Here is a 20,323-nt window from a genome sequence, read left to right as displayed (position 1 = left end):
TGCAACACCCAGTGCCCTGTGTTCCACCTCCATGTCACACTCCCCATCCATGTGTGCTAGAAACATTGGTCAATCAGAGCCTGATGCATGGCACGTCCATCCTGTGCATCACTGCCTCCCTGAAGTGCAGCCCCATCTCCACCCTCCTCATCCTCATCGTCCGGTGGTTGCAGTTCAGCGTCAGGGGGCAGAGGCACATTCTGTCTGATGCACATATTGTGTAGCATGACACATGCCATGACGAACTTGCCCACCTTCTCATGGCCGTACAGGAGTGCCCCACAAGACCTGCTGAGGCAGCAAAACCGTGCCTTCAAGAGGCCAAATGTCTGCTCAATCACTACACGGGTACGTGTATGCGCACAATTGTAGTCCTCCTCGTGCCTGTTCTGCGGGTTCCGGACTGGGGTAAGGAGCCACCTCTTCAAGGGATAGCCTGCATCACCTGCATGTGGGCAACAATGATTATGTGTAAGTCCTCACATCATATGGGACCTGTATCAATGACACCATTCGTGCACAATGCTGCCTTGAACCGCTTCCAAACAGCACACCATGTTAGGAGTGCGCGAATCTGCCCGTCATATTATGCCAGCATTTCCTCATTTCCCACACGCATGCGCAGTATATGGAAAGCTGTTCCTTCGCGCATGCACTGACATCCTCTTTTTCGATTCAAGATCCCTCACGTCCCCATGCACATCACTACGCATGTGCAGAGGACGTTTGGCGATCCCCGGGAAACAAAGCTCATTCCGAGCTACCCGCACAGCGATCAGGTAATTACAGACGCCAGCACTCACACTTTATGTAGCACTTGGGCGATTAGGGCACTCTCCCACCCTGCCAAAGCCTAGTTAACAGGCTGTGATACGATCTTCTCCTCACGGGCACCTACCGCCCACGCACCCATTCAGTATCCATGCTGGTGCTTCCATTTGTATAATGACCTGACGGGCTCTGATGTACATCATCACTCATGGAAACCTTTTGGTTGTATACGACACTTCCACACCTTTCCACAGTCTATTAAAACAGATTAAAGCACGAAATCGGGACATTTTCCTCATCACGGGCATCTACCGCCCACGCACCCAGCATGACAGTAAACATGCTGGCGCACCCATGTGTTAAATACCCTATGGGCACCAATGCACATGTTGCATTTTTCTGCACTTTTTGGCATTCTCTGTCACAAACAAGGGCAGATCAATGAACATTTGTTGTACTTTGTTTGCAGTTCAAATTATTTATGCAACCAGAGCCGATTGGTTCCCCCCGTTTCGGTGCACTCTGAGACGCCATTTTCACTAATCATCTTGCCCTGAGACAGCATATTCTTGGAAACAGGTATGTTATGGCACAACGTCATGTTTTTAATCATCCCCTGTGTAGACACATTTTAAAACACACACCTTTATGTATCCACAGCTTCTCTGGCTTGATGAGCGACATGTGGAAGACTATCCTACATTTCTCTGCTCAAACAGTCCTGAGGAAAGTTACAGGACAGTACACCATCAGCACTTGTTTCTGTTCATAGCTGGAAACACATTTAAGTGTCGACTCGATAGGTGCATGTCTAGTAACATTGCACTCTCTGTCATTTTGTACTAATCCTCACTTTGTTTATGTCTATGAGATAATTACATTAGATGATGACACAATATAATGAAAATGAAAAATGTAAACATGAACTTTTAGTTCATATGTCTATATGTTAAGAAAAATAAACTATTTCTTGTGTGTAAATAAATAAGTTTGTGTACCTTTGAAAGGTTGTGTTCTACTATAACAAACACACAGATCTCATGTACTAGGATCTGTTCACATGTATGTTTGTGCTACACCTCTAAGTGTTTCAGAGGAAGAGGTAGCCTGAATTCACCCCCTTCTCTACAGTGTATATTCCTCCTACAGATTCAGGCCCCTCTATAAAATAAAAAGAGGTAACCCCCTTTCCCTCCCTTAACAAACCTTGTTTGGACAACCGTATGGTTGGTGGAAAAGATAATTGCAATTAATCAATGGAGAATGTAAATATAGTGTCATTCCCAGACGATTCGTATCGTAAACTTTTAGAAAAACCCTCACTACTGGGACAAACACCACAAACATTACCGGCAGCTAAGGGAGCCTCTACCATAGATACAGAGACCCTACTACAAAAGAAGAAAAAACTGGTACGTACAGAATCACACGGACTACTCATGCTAGAGTATTTAAAAAATTGAGTCATACCAGAAGGTTTACAAATAAAGAATATACCAAGAGTCTTTCTAGATAACCCTAAATTTCAGGTTAAATTCAGCGGCATGGGTAATAAAAGCTCAAGAGATTGGATAATACTGATAATAGAAACAGCCCGCTGGTGTAAAGGGCGCTGCTGTTTGAGCTGTGCCGCTGTAATCCCTGCGATCCCTCCACTTACCTGTGTAGGATTTTGACTGCTTCAGCTTCAGCTTCTGATCATCGTGTCTCCGCTCCAATTCGCGTAAGTCTGACGGATCCAGCAATCAGCGGTTGAGGAGAGCAGAGCATATTTTTTTTTTTCTCATTTCCTGAGATCAGTCATGTGAACGGAGTCATGTGACCACATTGCATTGCAACACGCCCACCGGAAGATCCCGATAAAATCATCAGAGCGCGACCCTTGTGGCGTGAAGCCCGCTGGTGTAAAGGGCGCTGCTGTTTGAGCCGTTTGCGGCTGGAGTCGGTTGGAGTCGGTGTGATCGCCCATCATGGATATCCTGTCGGATTCCGAACCGATAGAAGAAATCACAAAGGTTTCCTTTACTGCCGACGACACGAGGGAGATAAGGAAGGTGAGTGATGCTAATAACCTAGAGCCAAAACTGTCCACATGTCCGTTGAACAATTTACATGTAATCATTACGGCTCAAACCACTTCACCGCTCATGACTGTACACCCAATTGCTCTTGCACAACCTTCCAAATCCCCGTCCCTTGACAGTATGAATGATCAACCTCTACATACACTCTTACAGCCAGCAATTGATTCAACCTCATGCTCCGGCAATATTGAAGTCAATATGGTGAGCAGGAATTCCATGCAAAACAAACTACCTGCCTCTACCATACCAATAGAATCCAGTGACGCGGCTCAAATGCACCAAAACAACCCTCTTGAAAAAGTAAATGGCTCAGGAGAGACAATACAACATGTATCATTACTACAACCACTTTCAACGGACCCTCATGACATCCGGTCAGATAACGCCCAGACTATCAATCTATCCGAGGCACTTGAAATAACGGCAGAACCAACTCAACAGTTAGCACCGCCAAAAAACTACTTGAAATCGGCTGTTGATGAGCACATTAAAGGCGATCAAAATACATCAAACATAATAACGAACTCCCCTTATCATCACTCAGCTCAGGTTCTGCGCGAGTGCACCAATTCAACTCTGATGCAAGCTGTTAATCCTAGCACATCGACACCCGTCTCAATTGCTGTTTTCAACAATAATCACCGAAAATTTGATTTCGACACGATGTCACATCAACAGGAAGCCCTAAGTCAAAGGTGTCTTAATGTCTCAATGCTTGGAGGCGGCAAGACCAAGCAACGTTATCCTTTTCCTAGAAAACAACTGTCTATGCCTTACACCTTCCGGAAAAATGTATATGGCATACTGGAATCCACGAGCATGGGTGCTCAAGTCACAAACACTCTTACCGTACTGGTTTGCACACATCACTAACAAGTGACTCTGAAGTTTCAGATCAACAACTTCTGGACTCTGCTTCAAAACTGGAAGCCCTAGAACGCCGTTTAGAAGATAAGTCTGCGAGCTCCATCCGCACAACGCACCTACAGTGCTCAGATATCTTCAGATTTAATTCAAAATCACGGCAACCATCCTCTTATGCAACCGTACCTTTGTTAGGGGCTCCCTCCGAAAACAAAAATAATTCACTACGTGATGCCTCGTTCAGGTTGCCTTCGAACCAGAAGAACCCAAAGTGAATTTTCAAGACAATACTACACAAACCATCAGGACTCCAGATAAAGATACTCAGGCCAAACTACCATTGGAGGCAACTGTAGAAAACAACTTTACCATAATAACAACTATGTCTGCAGTAATGGCCCCATTCATGAAGCTATATGAACAAATCGCAGACCAACCAAAAGATCAAACGACAGTCATCGCCATGATGACCTCAAAAATTATATTTGTTGAATCCTTCATCACAGTTATTCAAAAGGACCTCGACATGAATCAAGCAAAAGTCGCAACTCTTCTCCATTCCATACTTGATCCACTCATCAAAGAAAAGGAAACCCGACGACTTTCGAGACGCTTTGACTCAATTGATGTTGAGTCCAATGTCAACAAAACCACTCACCACACACTGGCTTCACCTGAAACTTTTGATCCACATCCAGCAGAGTTCGTGCCGCCTCAAAATATCAAACTTCCCATGCAAAGTGGTTCAACCCCTTCTATTGAAATTGATAACACGTCAGACAATGACGGAAAGCATGACAAGGCAATTCCTAGGAGCGCAGCCCAAGCAGCTGGCACAGGCGCGGCGCACGTTCCATGTGATAATTTGACACAGCAAATATGCCCCATCTTTGTCAAAGGACCTAAATCAACTAATCTGAAACCAACAGTCAAAACATCTAAACCCAAATCAAATGGCAAAACTAAGGTGCTTGAGAAAAAGCAATTGCCCGATAAACGACAACCAAAAGTACAACTACCAATTAAGATACTGCGAATAGGTTTGCCAATGCAAAGCAAACAAAACAAAGCAGTTCAGGAGTCAACCACCAAAATAATGCAGTCAATTACAAAGTCAAAACACTGTTAAATTTAACTCACGTAGGAGCCACATATAATAAGCATGACAATTGCACAAATTTAAGTTGTCAAGAACAACAGCACACCGAACAGAGTGATGAAGAAGAGGAATTCAGTCACGATCCCCCACCAATTAAGGAGATAATTGGCAAGCATCCAAGTCCTCAAGAATCAACATGTCAAAATACAAACACAGAAGACATCAGTGTGTTGGAAGATTCTGTTAATGAAATTGACACTTCAACAATTGACATGACAAATTTATCAACTTATTTTGAGGACAATAGCGACCAGTCAAGAGCTGATCTTGAAGAGGAAGAAGAACTTAATGAGAGCGCCTCCATAATCAATACAGACATGAATGACACTCCATCGAATTCTGACATCAATCTTGATCTGAAAAGAGTTCCAAAAGGGCCACTTCGCCTACAGATAGAACAGCCCAGGTCAAACTCCATAACCATAGAAGCACGTGGGAGATGTGAAGTTAGAAATTTACCGACTCAAAAGTCCTCAAATATGGAAAAGTTGGCTGCTAATATACAAAAAGAAAAACCCCAAAAGAAGGAATCGAGAAGTACTGAAGACAAAGACAGTGACTCAAATCTAGCCCCATTAAACATAACAATTCGCAGGAGCATTCTAGAGACGACCAAAGTGAAGATAATTACCAGATTTCTCCATTAAAACTTACATCTCGCTCAAGAAATCAAGCGATTTGCAATGCAACAAAACCTGGTTCAAATCGTAATTCCCTTGAAGATGGACTTCTACTGGAAAGAATGAACACCGAAGATGACGAGCTAATTATGAACCGAGCAAATGTTATTAGACTCTTACATCATGTTCCATCTCTTCGCTCACTCACGTCTAATAACATTGCAAGAGTCGAATTTCCGGAAGAAAAAACACTGGACTGAGTGCTCTTCTACCCGATGACCCCTCTCATTACACATTCCTTAAAACAGGAATTATCACAACTAAGATCATTAGGTTTCGATATCACCGAGTCAGGAATAGCAGCTATACCATTAAAAAACTCCTCAAAGGGAAATCAATCTCCCGAACCAAAGGTCGCTCAAGGGCGTTCCAGTTAATGGCCTGCAAAAAATCATGAAATACGGCATAGCCCAACTGATACATCTGAGTGGCGTAATTACAAAAATGATTGGCAAAAAAATTCGTCTCACTATTCAGACCACCATAGGTCTGAACGAGACAATACACACCAGCGAAGAAACTCGTACAGGCGCAAGAAATCTCCCTCACCACACTCAAGGAATGGCTACAACCATGAAAGATCCTCTAACAAACAGGAAATAAGACCCTTATAGGCTGGAACAGAAGAGAACTGGAAATGGCTGATGGCACTAGTGGCAGATAAAATCAAGATGCCATAGGACGGGCTTTCGTCAGCACCCATGCCGCTCACAATAGCCTCATGGAACACAAGGGGCTTCAGTCACCTGTTCCAAGAAGGAACCAATCAAATCAAAACGCATGATATCTTCTGTTTTCAAGAGACTTGGTTGCGTATTCCACCCATAGTTGAAGGCTATTCAAGCCATCTCAACCCAGCAATTAAAGGAAAAACTGGTAGACCAATGTCAGGCCTACTGATTCTTATTAACAACCAATTCGACTTTGTAAGAGTAAAAGAAATCATGCCAACCTCCCTAATCCACATTGTAGTAGGATCCATTAAAATTGCTAACCACCAAACAAGGAAAACGTTGATAATAGTTAACCTTTATTGGAATCCAGCATCCGTCGCAAGCATGAATTTTCCAGACCAAATTGAAAAATGGCTAGTGCACTGCAAAGAAAAATGGCTGGACTCATGGTTTATCATTTGTGGTGATTTGAATTCGAAATGTTGGGATGAATCCACAGGCCTCTTAACAACCGACCGTTTCGCTCTATCATCAGCGGAAAAGAGAGGATATAAGTGGAACATCGTCATGAACACGCATAAATTGAACATAATCAATGGTAATACCACTGGAGACATCTCAGCCAACATCACCAGAAAACATGGCAATGGTGGCCACATCATAGACTATATTTATATTTCATCAGAACTGATCTCGGCAGAAAATAGAATGATGATAATACACATGAACAACAGTGACCATAACTTGCTGTCAGCCAAACTACTACCAATTCAAAATAATGCAAAATTCACAAACATGAAGTCAGTTGAAAACAATATGGGAAAAAATCGTATTAAAATTCCATCTAATAAACTTCCATCCTTGACTGCAAACTCAACCACTCTTGTAAGTAAATCATCTGTATTTAACAAGAGAGACAGAACCTCTGAATTACCTCAGCTTATTCAAAACATATGAGACAAAATCCAAAAGCTCCTATCTGAACCCTAGTGCACATCGGCACTCCTTTGACCATCAAATCATCCTTCAAAAAAAAACTCTGAGGAAAAACCTAAACACCTTGAAGGGCGATAACTCTGCACTAGCCATAACTAAAAGAAAGTTCCTACGCCAGCAATATCGGAAATTGGCTAAGGCGACACAAAAAGACACTAAATCGCAATGATGCAGAGAAAATGCTGCGCATCATTCAGTCATCAAACACTGCAGACATGTGGAAACAGTTAAATCAATTACAGACTGATCAAAATTCCTTGATAACAATGCCAATACATCCGGCAGCTTGGATTTCACACTTCAAGGCTCTGTTCAATCATGAACAGGAAGACATGCCATCCGCACAAGTCAACGAGAAATGGCATTTAATAGACACCTCAGTGAACACCATCGAGAATGTCATTATGAAGTTGTCGAAATCTAATGCTCATGGTCCTGATGGAATAAGCAATGCTGCCCTTAAAGAAAATCCATACGAATGGGCGAAACTTCTGTCAATTCTGTTCGATTATATTACATCAACTCAAAAAATTCCTATTTCATGGAAAGAAGCAATAGTAGTACCCATTTACAAAAAGGGCAACCGACAAATTCCAGCCAATTATCACCCTATAGCGCTGCTAGATTCCATGGGCAAAGTATTTGGCACACTTGTACTTCGAGCATTGCGAAACTGGGCAACCACATCAGGCCATTTTGATCCATGACAATCAGGTTTCGTCCAAGGCATTGGGACATCCCTTAACATATTCATTCTAAGCCTGCTGAAAAGCCGCACAGAGAGAAGAAAAGATTTGAAAATATACATAGCTTTTGTTGATTTAACTCAAGCGTTTGATAGCATTTCACGCCAAAAGCTATGGACCAAATTAGAAAAATGGAGTTGTCCTGTTTCAATCATAGACCCCATCAAAGAATTTCACCATCATACCACTCTCCGTGTTCGGTTGAACAAAACTGGTCTACTAACCGAGCCAATTCCGACCAACAAAGGCGTCAAACAAGGCTGCCCGATGGCCTCTGAAATATTTAATCTTTTCATCTCTGACATACATTCTACAGCCAACAACATTAGATGCTTTCCTCCTTCAATAGCAAATATCCAAGTCAATCGCCTAGTCTATGCTGATGATGTGGTCCTCATAGACCAAACCCCAATTGGTCTTCAAAGACAATTAAACGCCCTACAACAATATGTGGAAACCAACAGACTCACAATTAATCCGCAAAAATCGGCCATACTACCTTTTGGTGTTCAAAGGAGCCAGTTGAGAACTAAAACAATGCACTGGTCACTACTCGGAACAAAAATCCCCGTAGTTCAATCCTTTAAATATCTAGGAGTTTGTGTTAACACAAGCAAGATCGATGCTGCACGGCTCCAAACACTAAGAAAAAAAATTCTGAACCTGACAGGTCTAGGAAAAATCATCTTGAAACGATACTGCGGCTTCAGTTTAATTCCAATTATTAAATTCTATAAAGCGAAGGTAATTCCAATTCTTACCTATGGCGCAGAAACATCATTCAACTTTAAAGCCAAAAATTGGGCAGTTCTAGAAGGCCACATTTGGAAAAACACACTTCGCCTTCCTAAAGGCACACCAATACAGGCAATCCGCAGAGAGCTGGGTTTAACCTCCATGCTACCAATTGTAGAATGGAATACGCTATCATTCTACAGAAAATGCATGGAGCAAAACCCCAAAGGCGGGTTTAACTGCCCTGATGGAAGAACTTGACCCAACATTGAGTGGATGGCAAACGGAATGTCGACTTTTACTTAATGCTACAGGAGAACAAATGGATACTTTAATCAACAACCCGGACAAAGTAAAAAAAAAAAAACTGTATTCCTATGACTGGTTCAGAACCGAAAGGGATTAGTTAATATGTAAGACCTATGGAAAGCCCTGGGAGGACAGCAAAAGACCAAATTCCTTACCAAGATATCTAAAACTGTTTCCTCACTGGTATTTCAGAGATTAATTTTTTAGATTTCGGCTCAACCTAATTAAAACAAGAGAAACTGCTTGGCCACGAAATCATGATACACCTCTGAATTGCAGACTTTGTCAAAATCCTGAGTCACCAGAGAATCCGTTTCATCTGTTCATGACCTGTCCGGTCCTATCGCCACAAAGGGCCATCTACATGATTCCCATCATTAACAAGTATGGACATAAATCAAAAGAATTATGGTGGAAAATGCTTCAATCGGGCGAAAAAACATCAGTATCTCTTGATGTAGTCAAATTTTCCATCGCCATACAGAAGCAGCTGTCAATGTGTGAAAATTTGTGCCAGGAAATTTAACATTTACTTAAAACTTGAGAAAAAGATTTTAAATTGTTTAAACTTGATAAAAGGTTGTCAATTGCATAATCATACATCAATAAAAAGAAAATAATAATAATAATAATAGAAACAGCAGAAGAGGAAGCGAAAAAACAAACAGAGGAGTTAAAAACACTTGAAGATAAGATCATTGAAGAGTCAGTCATACCTGACATCAAGGCCCAACTGGAAAAGATAGAAGAAGAAATAAAAACATTTAAAGAATTTACTCTGGACAAAAAGATTTGGAATTAGAAAAGGACATCCAGAATTATCAAGAAGAGAAAACATACCCGTATCTTGTCACAGGATCCTACCAGCAGCAAAACTTAGGCAACAATACCAGAGGGGGCAACCAACAAAGATTCCCCAAGAAATACGTAACTTATTCAAATTCCTCAAACAGTAATGGATCAGACTCCTCCACAAGTGGACCCTCAACATCGGGCACAGGCCAAAAAAGAGGACAGTTTTTTCAAGGACGTGGGAAACAAGGAAGAACACGCCAACAGGGCTACCACGGAATGAGAACACGCCAATAGACGCCACAACAACCTCCACAGCAACCTTGGTAATACCAATCTTTATTTAACTTGAGTGACTATATCCTCACCCCAGATGACATTAACATCCTCAGCAAGGGGCTGAGCTTTGTACCCACTAACAGAGCAGACGGTTTTTCAACAGAAGTTGAAGTAAGAAAGTTTTTTAGAAGAGTAGCCTAAAGTATTTTTTTCGCAACTCTGAACAAGATAAACCAAAAGACCCCACCACTACGGGACTAAAACCAAAATCCACCTTCACACCAGTGACATCAATGGTATGCCCAGAAATACTTGCCTTTGAGAACAAAGTCCTAAGAGAAATGAATACCATTTTTAAAACAAAAAAACACCAAAGAGACAATCTCACCAAAGACGAAAGAAATGCACTGCAACACCTGGAAAATCAGAAAACCTTCTGCATTAAACCAGCAGACAAGGGAGGTGGCATCGTACTATGGGGAACAAACTCTATGAAGATGAACTCCAAAAACATCTCCAGGACAATCGGTTCTACAAAAAACTAACGGCACGACTAGCAGATGAAATCAAAAGCCTTATGATTTTTGCAGAGTCCCAGGGATGGATCGATGAAGATGAGAAGTCTTTCCTGACCAAAGAACATCCGATCACCCCGGCGTTTTATTGTATCCCAAAAATACATAAAAGCACTACTAAACCACCAGGTAGACCCATAGTATCTGGAATAGGCTCACTCCTGGAGCCTTTATCCATATATACAGATTTTTTTTACGACCCTTTGTCAAGAAAATGCAATCCTATACGCAAGATACTACAGCTATGATGCACCACCTCACCAACATTAGAACAGAACAAGACGACATCTTTGATGTGGAAGCGCTCTACACCAGCATTCGACAGAGAGAATGTTTAGAAATACTTAATCTACTTGGACACAAGATCAGATCAAACAACACCAACATCCTTCATTTTGGAATGCATACGGATAGCACTAACGGAAAATGTCTTCATGTGTCAAGGCAAGTTTTTCCAGCAAATACGAGGGACGAGTATGGGCTCAACCTTTGCTCCTGACATAGCAAATATATATATGGACCATCTGGAAATCAGCGACATCTACAATGAAGACAACAGATACAAACGCAATCTGATAGGATGGGCCAGATATATTGACGACGTCTTTACCGTCTGGAGAGGCACCCTACCAGAGTTAGAAGATTTCCACACATGGCTCAATACCATAGACCCATGTATAAAATTCACTATACATTCATACTAAACTAGCATACCTTTTCTGGACTTCAATATTCAGACAACAAATGAAGGTGTGTTGAAAACAACCCTTTACAGAAAGCCTACAGATAAAAACACACTGCTCAACTTCAGAGGTTTTCATCCACAAGCTCTTAGAGAAAATCTTCCATTCGGCCAGTTTCTCAGGATACGTAGAAACTGTACAACATTACCTGACTACGATCGAAACGGAAAAGAACTAGAATCACGTTTAAAAGCAAGAGGATACCCGTCCAAAATGATAAGAAGAGCATGGAGGAAAATATGTCTCACAAAAAGATCAAGAGTGGAACACACTGACACAATGACAACATTCTCACCAATAAGCAACAACATTCGCAAAACTATTCTAGCCAATTGGAATCTTCTACAAACAGATTACTTCAGCCCAGTGAAACCCAGATTCGCATTTAAACGGAGCCAAAGTTTGAGAGATCGGCTAGTCCACACATATCCAGACATACTACAGAAACCCAGACAAATACATTTGTGGGATTTACCCCCAGTTATCAGACATTTTAGATGTGGAAAACGCTCAGTCTGCAGTTTAACCAAAGACCAAAAAGAAATCTCACTAAACGGTTTTGAATGGAATGGAAGTACAAATCCTTTTCTAACTGTCGGACAAAATGGAGCATTTATGTCATACGATGCCCCTGTAATCTACTATACGGGGGCAAGAGCAAAAGAGAAGTTAGACAACGTATCTGTGAACACAGAACGTGTCTAAAAAATGCTGTAGAGGACAAACCTATGGTAGCGCATTTCAGCAAGCAAACACAAACATACAGAATTCCAGTGGGCCATCATCCAAACCATTAGTGAAAAAGAACGTGGAGGATACAGAGACCTGGCCCTCAGGAAATTGGAACAAAAATGGATCCATAGATTGGACACAGTGAGAAATGGACTCAACATCTGCATTGAGTGGAATCTCTCCTTTTGAATCTTACTCCAAAAATAGCGCCTTTGTCATAATAGTGTACTATAGCACATGCAAATAGCCTAGTAGAACTTGTCATTTGGTTTTTGTCAGCATCTTTTAAACACCATGCATCTGTGTTTCTCCCTTTAGACACCAATCAGGGATCATGAATAAGCCTAAACAACATTATTATGCAAATGTTTTTCCATAATGTCCGTTCAAAAAAATGAGGCTACTCCAAAAGTTTTGTAAAAATTATTTTGTGTTTCAAAAACCATTCTGTAAATGTTTTCAGCACGTTTTCCTATGCGCTATGTCATATGCTTTGTATGTATTCATCACATACACGTGGTTACCTTACCACTCTCCTTTTTCGTGCACAATGCTGCCTTGAACCGCTTCCTACAGCACACCATGTTAGGAGTGAGCGAATCTGCCCGTCATATTATGCCGGCATTTCCTCATTTCCCACACGCATGCGCAGTATATGGAACGCTATTCCTTCGCGCATGCACTGACATCCTCTTTTCGATTCAAGATCCCTCACGTCCCCATGCACATCACTACGCATGTAGATGTAGAGGACGTTCGGCGATCCCCGGGAAACACAGCTCATTCTGAGCTACCCGCACAGCGATCAGGTAATTACAGATGCCGGCACTCACGCTTTATGTAGCACTTGGGCGATTAGGGCACTCTCCCACCCTGCCAAAGCCTAGTTAACAGGCTGTGATACGATCTTCTCCTCACGGGCACCTACCGCCCACGCACCCATTCAGTATCCATGCTGGTACTTCCATTTGTATAATGACCCGACGGGCTCTGATGTACATCATCACTCGTGGAAACCTTTTGGTTGTATAAGACACTTCCACACCTTTCCACAGTCTATTAAAACAGATTAAAGCACGAAATCGGGACATTTTCCTCATCACGGGCAACTACCGCCCACGCAGCCAGCATGACAGTAAACATGCTGGCGCACCCATGTGTTAAATACCCTATGGGCACCAATGCACATGTTGCATTTGTTCTGCACTTTTTGGCATTCTCTGTCACAAACAAGGACAGATCAATGAACATTTGTTGTCCTTTGTTTGCTGTTCAAATTATTTATGCAACCAGAGCCAATTGGTTCCCCCCGTTTTGGCGCACTCTGAGACACCATTTTCACTAATCATCTTGCCCTGAGACAGCATATTCTTGGAAACAGGTATGTTATGGCACAACGTCATGTATTTAATCATCCCCCGTGTAGACACATTTTAAAACACACACCCTTATGTATCCACTGCTTCTCTGGCTTGATGAGCGACATGTGGAAGACTATCCTACATTTCTCTGCTTAAACAGTCCTGAGGAAAGCTACAGGACAGTACACCATCAACACTTGTTTCTGTTCATAGCTGGAAACACATTTAAGTGTTGACTCGATAGGTGTATGACTAGTAACATTGCACTCTCAGTCATTTTGTACTAATCCTCACTTTGCTTATGTCTATGAGATAATTACATTATATGATGACACAATATAATGAAAATGAAAAATGTAAACATGGACTTTTAGCTCATATGTCTATATGTTAAGAAAAAAACTATTTCGTGTGTGTAAATAAATAAGTTTGTGTACCTTTGAAAGATTGTGCTCTACTATAACAAAAACACAGATCCCATGTACTAGGATCTGTTCACATGTATGTTTGTGCTACACCTGTAAGTGTTTCAGAGGAAGAGGTAGCCTGAATTCACCATAGCATGCATTCATTTCCTGTATGCACCCACAGATCCATGCATGAATAGGGACACATGATGTGACTGCTATGTGTGTATTCCTCTTACAGACAGGTGTGCCTGCCATCGTCTAGTGGGTGCAGGGGGGGGCAATTCCTTGTGAGTGCTCATGCACTGTGGTAGTCCACGATGGTTGTTCCCATGATCTGGGTGTTGTGCAGTGATATGTATGCTACCATCCTGTCAACGTTGATGGCAGCGTCATGATGATCTCACTATGCACGACAAATAGTGACATGCTATTTTGGTGGACCGCTGTGTTGGTGTAGGGGTGTGTTCATGTATTTTGCTCTCATGTGGCTCCTTTGTACGCAGTAATGGAGACCTGTCCTTTTTGATGATGGTATTTGGTGCTGTGCATTGGCCATCCTAATTGCTTATCGCTGCATTGTGCTGTGTGGGCTATGGTCTGATTATGTGCAGTGTACATGTTGATGGCTATGTAATGGTTGTTGCACTGCATCATTTTTGTGGTAGTGCAGCTTACGCCTTGCATTTTGTGGTCAGGTGTCGGGTCAAGTCTGGCCTGCTTTGGGGTATGAGCATGGTACATCCTCTCAGGTACTCTCAGCCAGGTGACGTATGCATCTACCCCCCCATCTCAGCCAGGAGACGTATGCATCTCCCCCCTCATCTCAGCCAGGTGACGTATGCATCTCTCCCCCCACCCCCATCTCAGCCAGGTGACGTATGCATCTCTCACCCCAATCACCTACCCACATCGCATTACCATGAGCCTGACATGCAACTCACCGAGAAGCCAGGATCTGTGCCCTGCATGTCACTCCATGTAGCGTGGTATCGTGGAGTTCTGCATGACCATTGAATCATGGGTTGATCCGAGAAATCGGGCATAATAATGTGTGATGATCTTGTTTGAGTCACATACCATTTGTACGTTGATGGAGTGGTATAACTTATGGTTGCGGTACACTACCTCCATGGCATGTGGGACCACCAATTTGACATGGGTGCAGTCGATGGCGCCAATGCAACCAGGGATGCCGGCCAGTGAATGGAAACCAACTTTTGTGTTGGAGATCTCCTGGGCTGTCCGTGGTAGGTAAATGTGGTCGCCTGTGTGCTTCAGGAGGGCATTAAGCACTTGGTTCAGCGTACGTGAGAATAATGGTTGTGATATGCCATGCATGTACCCCACTGTGTGCTGGTGGGTGCCTGTGGCCAGGAAGTGGAGCACAGACACTACCTTCAGTAGAGGTGGGTGGCGGTGCATATTTCAATCAGGCTGACGATGTCGTCATGTATCATGTCCACAATGGTGGTGATGGTGTCCCGGTCCAGATGGTACAGGGTGTGGATCTGCTCAGGGGCAGGGGCGTTGCTAGGGGGGGGCTAAGGGGGCTATAGCCCCTGATCTTTTGGGTTGTAGCCCCGGATAGAATCCCAGGTGCCAAAGCCAAAAGACTAGCTAGCCCCCAGTCCCAACAGTTCCAACATCAGCTTAGCCCCGGGTCTTTTCCAGACCTAGCAACCCCCCTGCTCAGGGGTTAGGTTGAAAGGCACCGGCTCGGATGCGATGGATTGGGAGATGTCTGCGTGGTACCACTGGCTGCACTGGTGGGGCATGCTGGGCCTGCCTCACCCTCCTTCTCCTCCTGCGTCTCCTCTGTGCTGCCTGTTGTTGTTGTTGTTGTTGTTGCATCAGTTCCACTGCAATCATGTCCTCCAGCCCCAGCATTGCTAGTAGTATTGGAATCATTTTGGTGTGTGACTGGGGGTGGGAAGGGGTGGGGTGTGCTCCTTTTGTGCTGGCCCAGTCTATATTGCCTCCACCTGTGCTGATTGTGTGCACCTGTGGCAGTTGGGAACACTGCACATGGCCGTTTACAGGTGGTCCGCGATGCCGGTATTTACTCCATGCCGGTAAGGTACTTTTCGGGCTTCAATAGGCTGTTATGTGCAGGTCCGCCTGCCTTGTGATGGCCTCCTGTTTACGCCATGCCGGTATTTCCGGAATGAAAGGTTGCGTGCCCGCGCCCATGCTGCTATTTGAGGCACCGTTAGTTATGGTGCCACTAATAGCAGGTTGGTGGGTCATAATGGCCCGGAGTGGTAAACGATGCCGGTAATCCTTTACCGGCATAGTTTATCCCTTACCTCCAACCTCGTAATGACCCCCAATGTCTTAGTTTGAATTGTACCAGCAGACCAAGGCCTGAAAGAGAAAGAGCGAACCAAAGACATAATTGTATGGTGATCAAGAACCAACATACACAAGCCAAGAAAATGGGGAAGTCATAGTTTCCTAGGCAAGGTATTATTATTGTTATTAGTGGTAGGGTTAGATACCAGGGTAGATTAAGATCGGATGGAGGACATCCTGACAAGCACCAGTTTGATATTTTTTCAAGTTTAGGGAATACTATCATCTTAGTAGAGGCATTATTTACTTTAATAAAACTTCTAAGTGTGAATCATGTCTTCCTGTCCGTCTCCTACATCTGACACACCACACTACCCATACCATGCCCACAACAACTGTGGCAGAGTTGCCTGCTAGCATTCCAGGACTCAACCTTGAAGCTCTCAGCAACCGAAAGGATCTGTTCAAGCCAGGCCCAGATCTTGTATCGTCTAAATCAAGCCAAAGCACCATGAGTCTGGCAGGTGGAGAGGGCCACCAAGAAGGAACGTGGCATCCTGACTACATCGAACACAACAGAAAGAACAAGCCAAGAAAGAAGTGCAGGGGAATCTTTAAACCCCTTTTGCTGAGTGATTTTCGTTTGACCACAGAAGGAAGCACCTCAAAAAGCAAGGGTTAGGCAACGGTTCCAAAGAAAGCTGGAATTTCTCTCTTTTTAATTTATTTGAAAACCCCTCACTAATTTACCCAGTACATGCCAAGGTCTGGGCTTGTTTATGTTGCAAAATAAACCTGTTGAAACCCTACTTATTGTGTCCTGAGTTGTCTGTTAATCCTTTGACCAGGAAACTTTCTTGTTCCATATTGAGTTCGGCCAACCCTTGCTCACATTGCTCTCTCCGATTTTGGTTTTCCTGCGACCTCCACGTTTTGAGAAGAGAACACTGTCCAATAACACAGAGCAAAACATGGAATGCTGCATGGCATCTCATCCTGCGCTGCAACCCGAGCATGCAGAGCAAAACTCCACAGAACCACTGTATTATGCACGTCCAACTGTACCTGTGGTACAACCCGGAGTAAGTCTCAGGGGCTTCTGTCACTCATGGACCTACCTTTAAGCTATTTAAATGTCTTTATCATGCTTTCCCCCATCTCTCAAATATTGGAGACATAATATATTTAAGGACTTGTATAAGTTATGATAAACATTCTGATTTAGAACGTACACCATATTGGTACATCTCCTATGACCTGTTTCTAATCTATGCTTCTCATTTTGGAGATCCAGCAATCACTTTGATTTAAGAGTGACACAATGCACTTTTGTCTGCTGGCTATATGACGTATAAGTATCCCAACATTCCTGTGCACTTCACATTGCCTTTGTGAACTGCTCAGAAACCTTGAGCCACCAGTAGAGAATAGCGCTTTGACCAAACAGTGAAGAAATTACAATATCATTGCCGACACAGGGATTCTTGGGGCACGCTGGTGTTCCGCTCCGGCTCCAAAGGGTGCACTTGGTTCACCTCTGCCTACATTTGTTAAGCAAATCCCTAATCAAGTGAACAACAAGGAAGCTACAATGGCATTTTCTCATTAAATAGTCACATTGAAAATTGTTAGGATCCCAGATTCAACGTACATGCAAACAATGTGGGCGGATAAAACAGTGGTTATAACACACAGTAAAAACTATAGCTGGGCATAGTTTCTAAGTCTTCACCAATCACTGGAAGAGGAAAATCTGTTAGTGAATTGCAATATAGTGTTTTGACACGGATGTCTTATCTTTCAAGCATGCAAACTATAATTCTGAAACAAGTACCTTCGAGATCATCATGACGAATTCGCCTTTGATTCAGATTCAATCCAGCTTTGGACAGCTGTACGATAATTGGCGCCTGGTTGTGTAAGGCAGCATGGTGGATAAGTGCATAACCAGAATCATCAGAGAAACCGAGGTTGGCAGCTGGAGTTTTACGGCAGCAGGTATGGAAAATTGCAGAAAGTCCTTTCTCAGCAGCAGATTTCAATCCATAATTTAAAGTCTGAAAAAAAAGAGGTAATCTTGATTTATTAAAAAAATACTGCTCACTGGCACCTTAACGTAACATTTAGCAGTGAAATCCTAAACTTTGAAGGTGTAATATCTGGTACAAGTTAACAATTAACAAATGTATTAAAATATGTATTACAGTGAACAGACAAATTCGCAATATATCTATACATTTTGGAGAAGTCCACTGAATTGAATGCATTTCCAAATGCCACAAAAAAGCTGTATTGTCATGACACACTCAGGAATTCACATAAAATGAAAGATCATCAGTATATACAGAGGCCCTCCATTGTGTTGAGGGATATTATCATCATATAGCAGGTGCTCACATGTAGGCCAGGTATTGTTATTGTATTCCCAGGAGGCCACACCATTTGTCATTGAAACTCCTAGCTTCCTGCTCTCTTCCTGATGGAAATCACCAAGCCTGGATTAACCATCAGGACCCAGCAACACAGCCGTTGCTCCTTTCTCCCACTACCTTTTCCTTACAACGAAAGGAGGAGAAGTTGGCCTCCTGATCAAGAAAGCTTGCCCATCCATCTATCCTCCTCCGTCTGCCGTTCTTTACTGCTACTTTGAACATATTGCTGTCAACTTTTTGGCACTACCCACGCACATATCTATCAGCGGTGGTGTACTAGTACAAGAAACTCACTATATTTGGTGTAGATTGTATTAACACGTTTCATTTCTTTAGGAAATGTATTTAACCTTGCAAAGAAAATTACAATGGTACAAGTGTAGGAGGCTCCACCAGAATACAATCCACAAGACAATAAACCACTAAGTCTTATAAGGCAGTGTCCTTGAATGTCCACATTCATTCGGGGGGTGAGGGGGTAAGAAATTACTGCACATTTCAATCAGAACCACCAACAAATGACCTTGAAAGTTTGTCAACAGAATTACATTTAAGAAGCTGAAACCCTTCAAAGGGGCAGGGCATGGCGAGGGTACCAAAATACCAAAAGATACAGAATAGGTGAGAATAGAACTATTTAAAGTCCAAGGCTTGATATGATATGATAGTTTATTTATATAGCGCCTATACACAATGTGTTTCCAAGCGCTTCAAGGCAAGGGAGGGAACAAGGGAAAATACAATGACATTCTTACAGGCCATGAACAGTAAGGATGTGAAATTAACTATCGTACTCGGCCTGACGACATTTCAGATAGTGCAAGTCCTAAGACATAGATAAGGATGGGAGGGAGGAGTGGGAAGAAAAGGGAAACAGACAGGCGACTAGCGTACTAGGCCGGACGACATTTCTGGTAGAGCCAGAGAAAAACAAAAGGTGAGGGAGAGGGGTGCAGAAAGGTAGGGGAAGAACAAAACAAGCAACTATCATACTAGGCCTGACGACATTTCAGATAGTGCTGAAGTAACAGTAAGGGGAGGGGGGAGGAGACAGACGAGATTGCTATCATACTAGGTCCATGGACAATTCTGATAGAGTAAGTGCATAGAAGAAAGTAAGGGTAGGAGATAGGAAAAGGGAGAAGGTAAAGGAGGAGAGAACAGAGAGTTAGCAGTCAAAAGAGTGGAGAAGCAAGAGGGAAGAGTGAATACAATTGCAGAAGTCAGTAGTAACACATCATGTTGCAAGCCAGGATACAAGATGAAGATGGGAACAGCATGATTCTTGGCCACCATGAGTACAAGATGCAAGATGCTTGCTTCCCATACCGTACTTGTCGGATCCAAAGATAAATCTCACGACATCTGACTGTTCATTCGGCATCCTCATCGGGAGGTTTCTCAGCAGGGATGGTTTTTAATAGATTTTCTGCCCCTCCCACATTCCAAAATAGATATTCCTTTCCACTCCACGTCACTCTGAGCTTATCCGGATGTAGGAAGAACACCTTGACACCCTATTGGAGGAAGGCTTTTTTCACCACATTCAAAGCTCTTCTTTTCTTGTCAGTGGCAGAGGAGAAGTCCGGAGAAAAGGAGGATCTTATGATTTTGGAATTCCACTGTTCCCTTGATCGCTGCCGCCTTCAAGATCCTCTCCCTGTCCCAGGCATCAGTCAGGCACACCAG

At 43.0% G+C, this 20,323-nt stretch overlaps 1 protein-coding gene across 2 annotated transcripts in view; it reads right to left on the bottom strand.

The window, feature by feature from the left end:
• Positions 1-20,323, bottom strand: part of ANKAR (ankyrin and armadillo repeat containing) — a 1,891,262-nt gene that overhangs the window by 1,362,000 nt on the left and 508,939 nt on the right. For both annotated transcript variants that reach the window (XM_069615641.1, XM_069615642.1), the window contains exon 7: positions 18,037-18,259. In XM_069615641.1, the coding sequence (XP_069471742.1) occupies positions 18,037-18,259 (223 nt within the window). The remainder of the gene's footprint in view (positions 1-18,036; positions 18,260-20,323) is intronic.

Source organism: Ambystoma mexicanum, chromosome 9 (assembly GCF_040938575.1).
Source record: "Ambystoma mexicanum isolate Mex_15411 chromosome 9, UKY_AmexF1_1, whole genome shotgun sequence".
Taxonomy (NCBI): domain Eukaryota; kingdom Metazoa; phylum Chordata; class Amphibia; order Caudata; family Ambystomatidae; genus Ambystoma; species Ambystoma mexicanum.
Note: the sequence above shows the minus strand (reverse complement) of the source record. Positions and strands in the feature narration are given on the sequence as shown.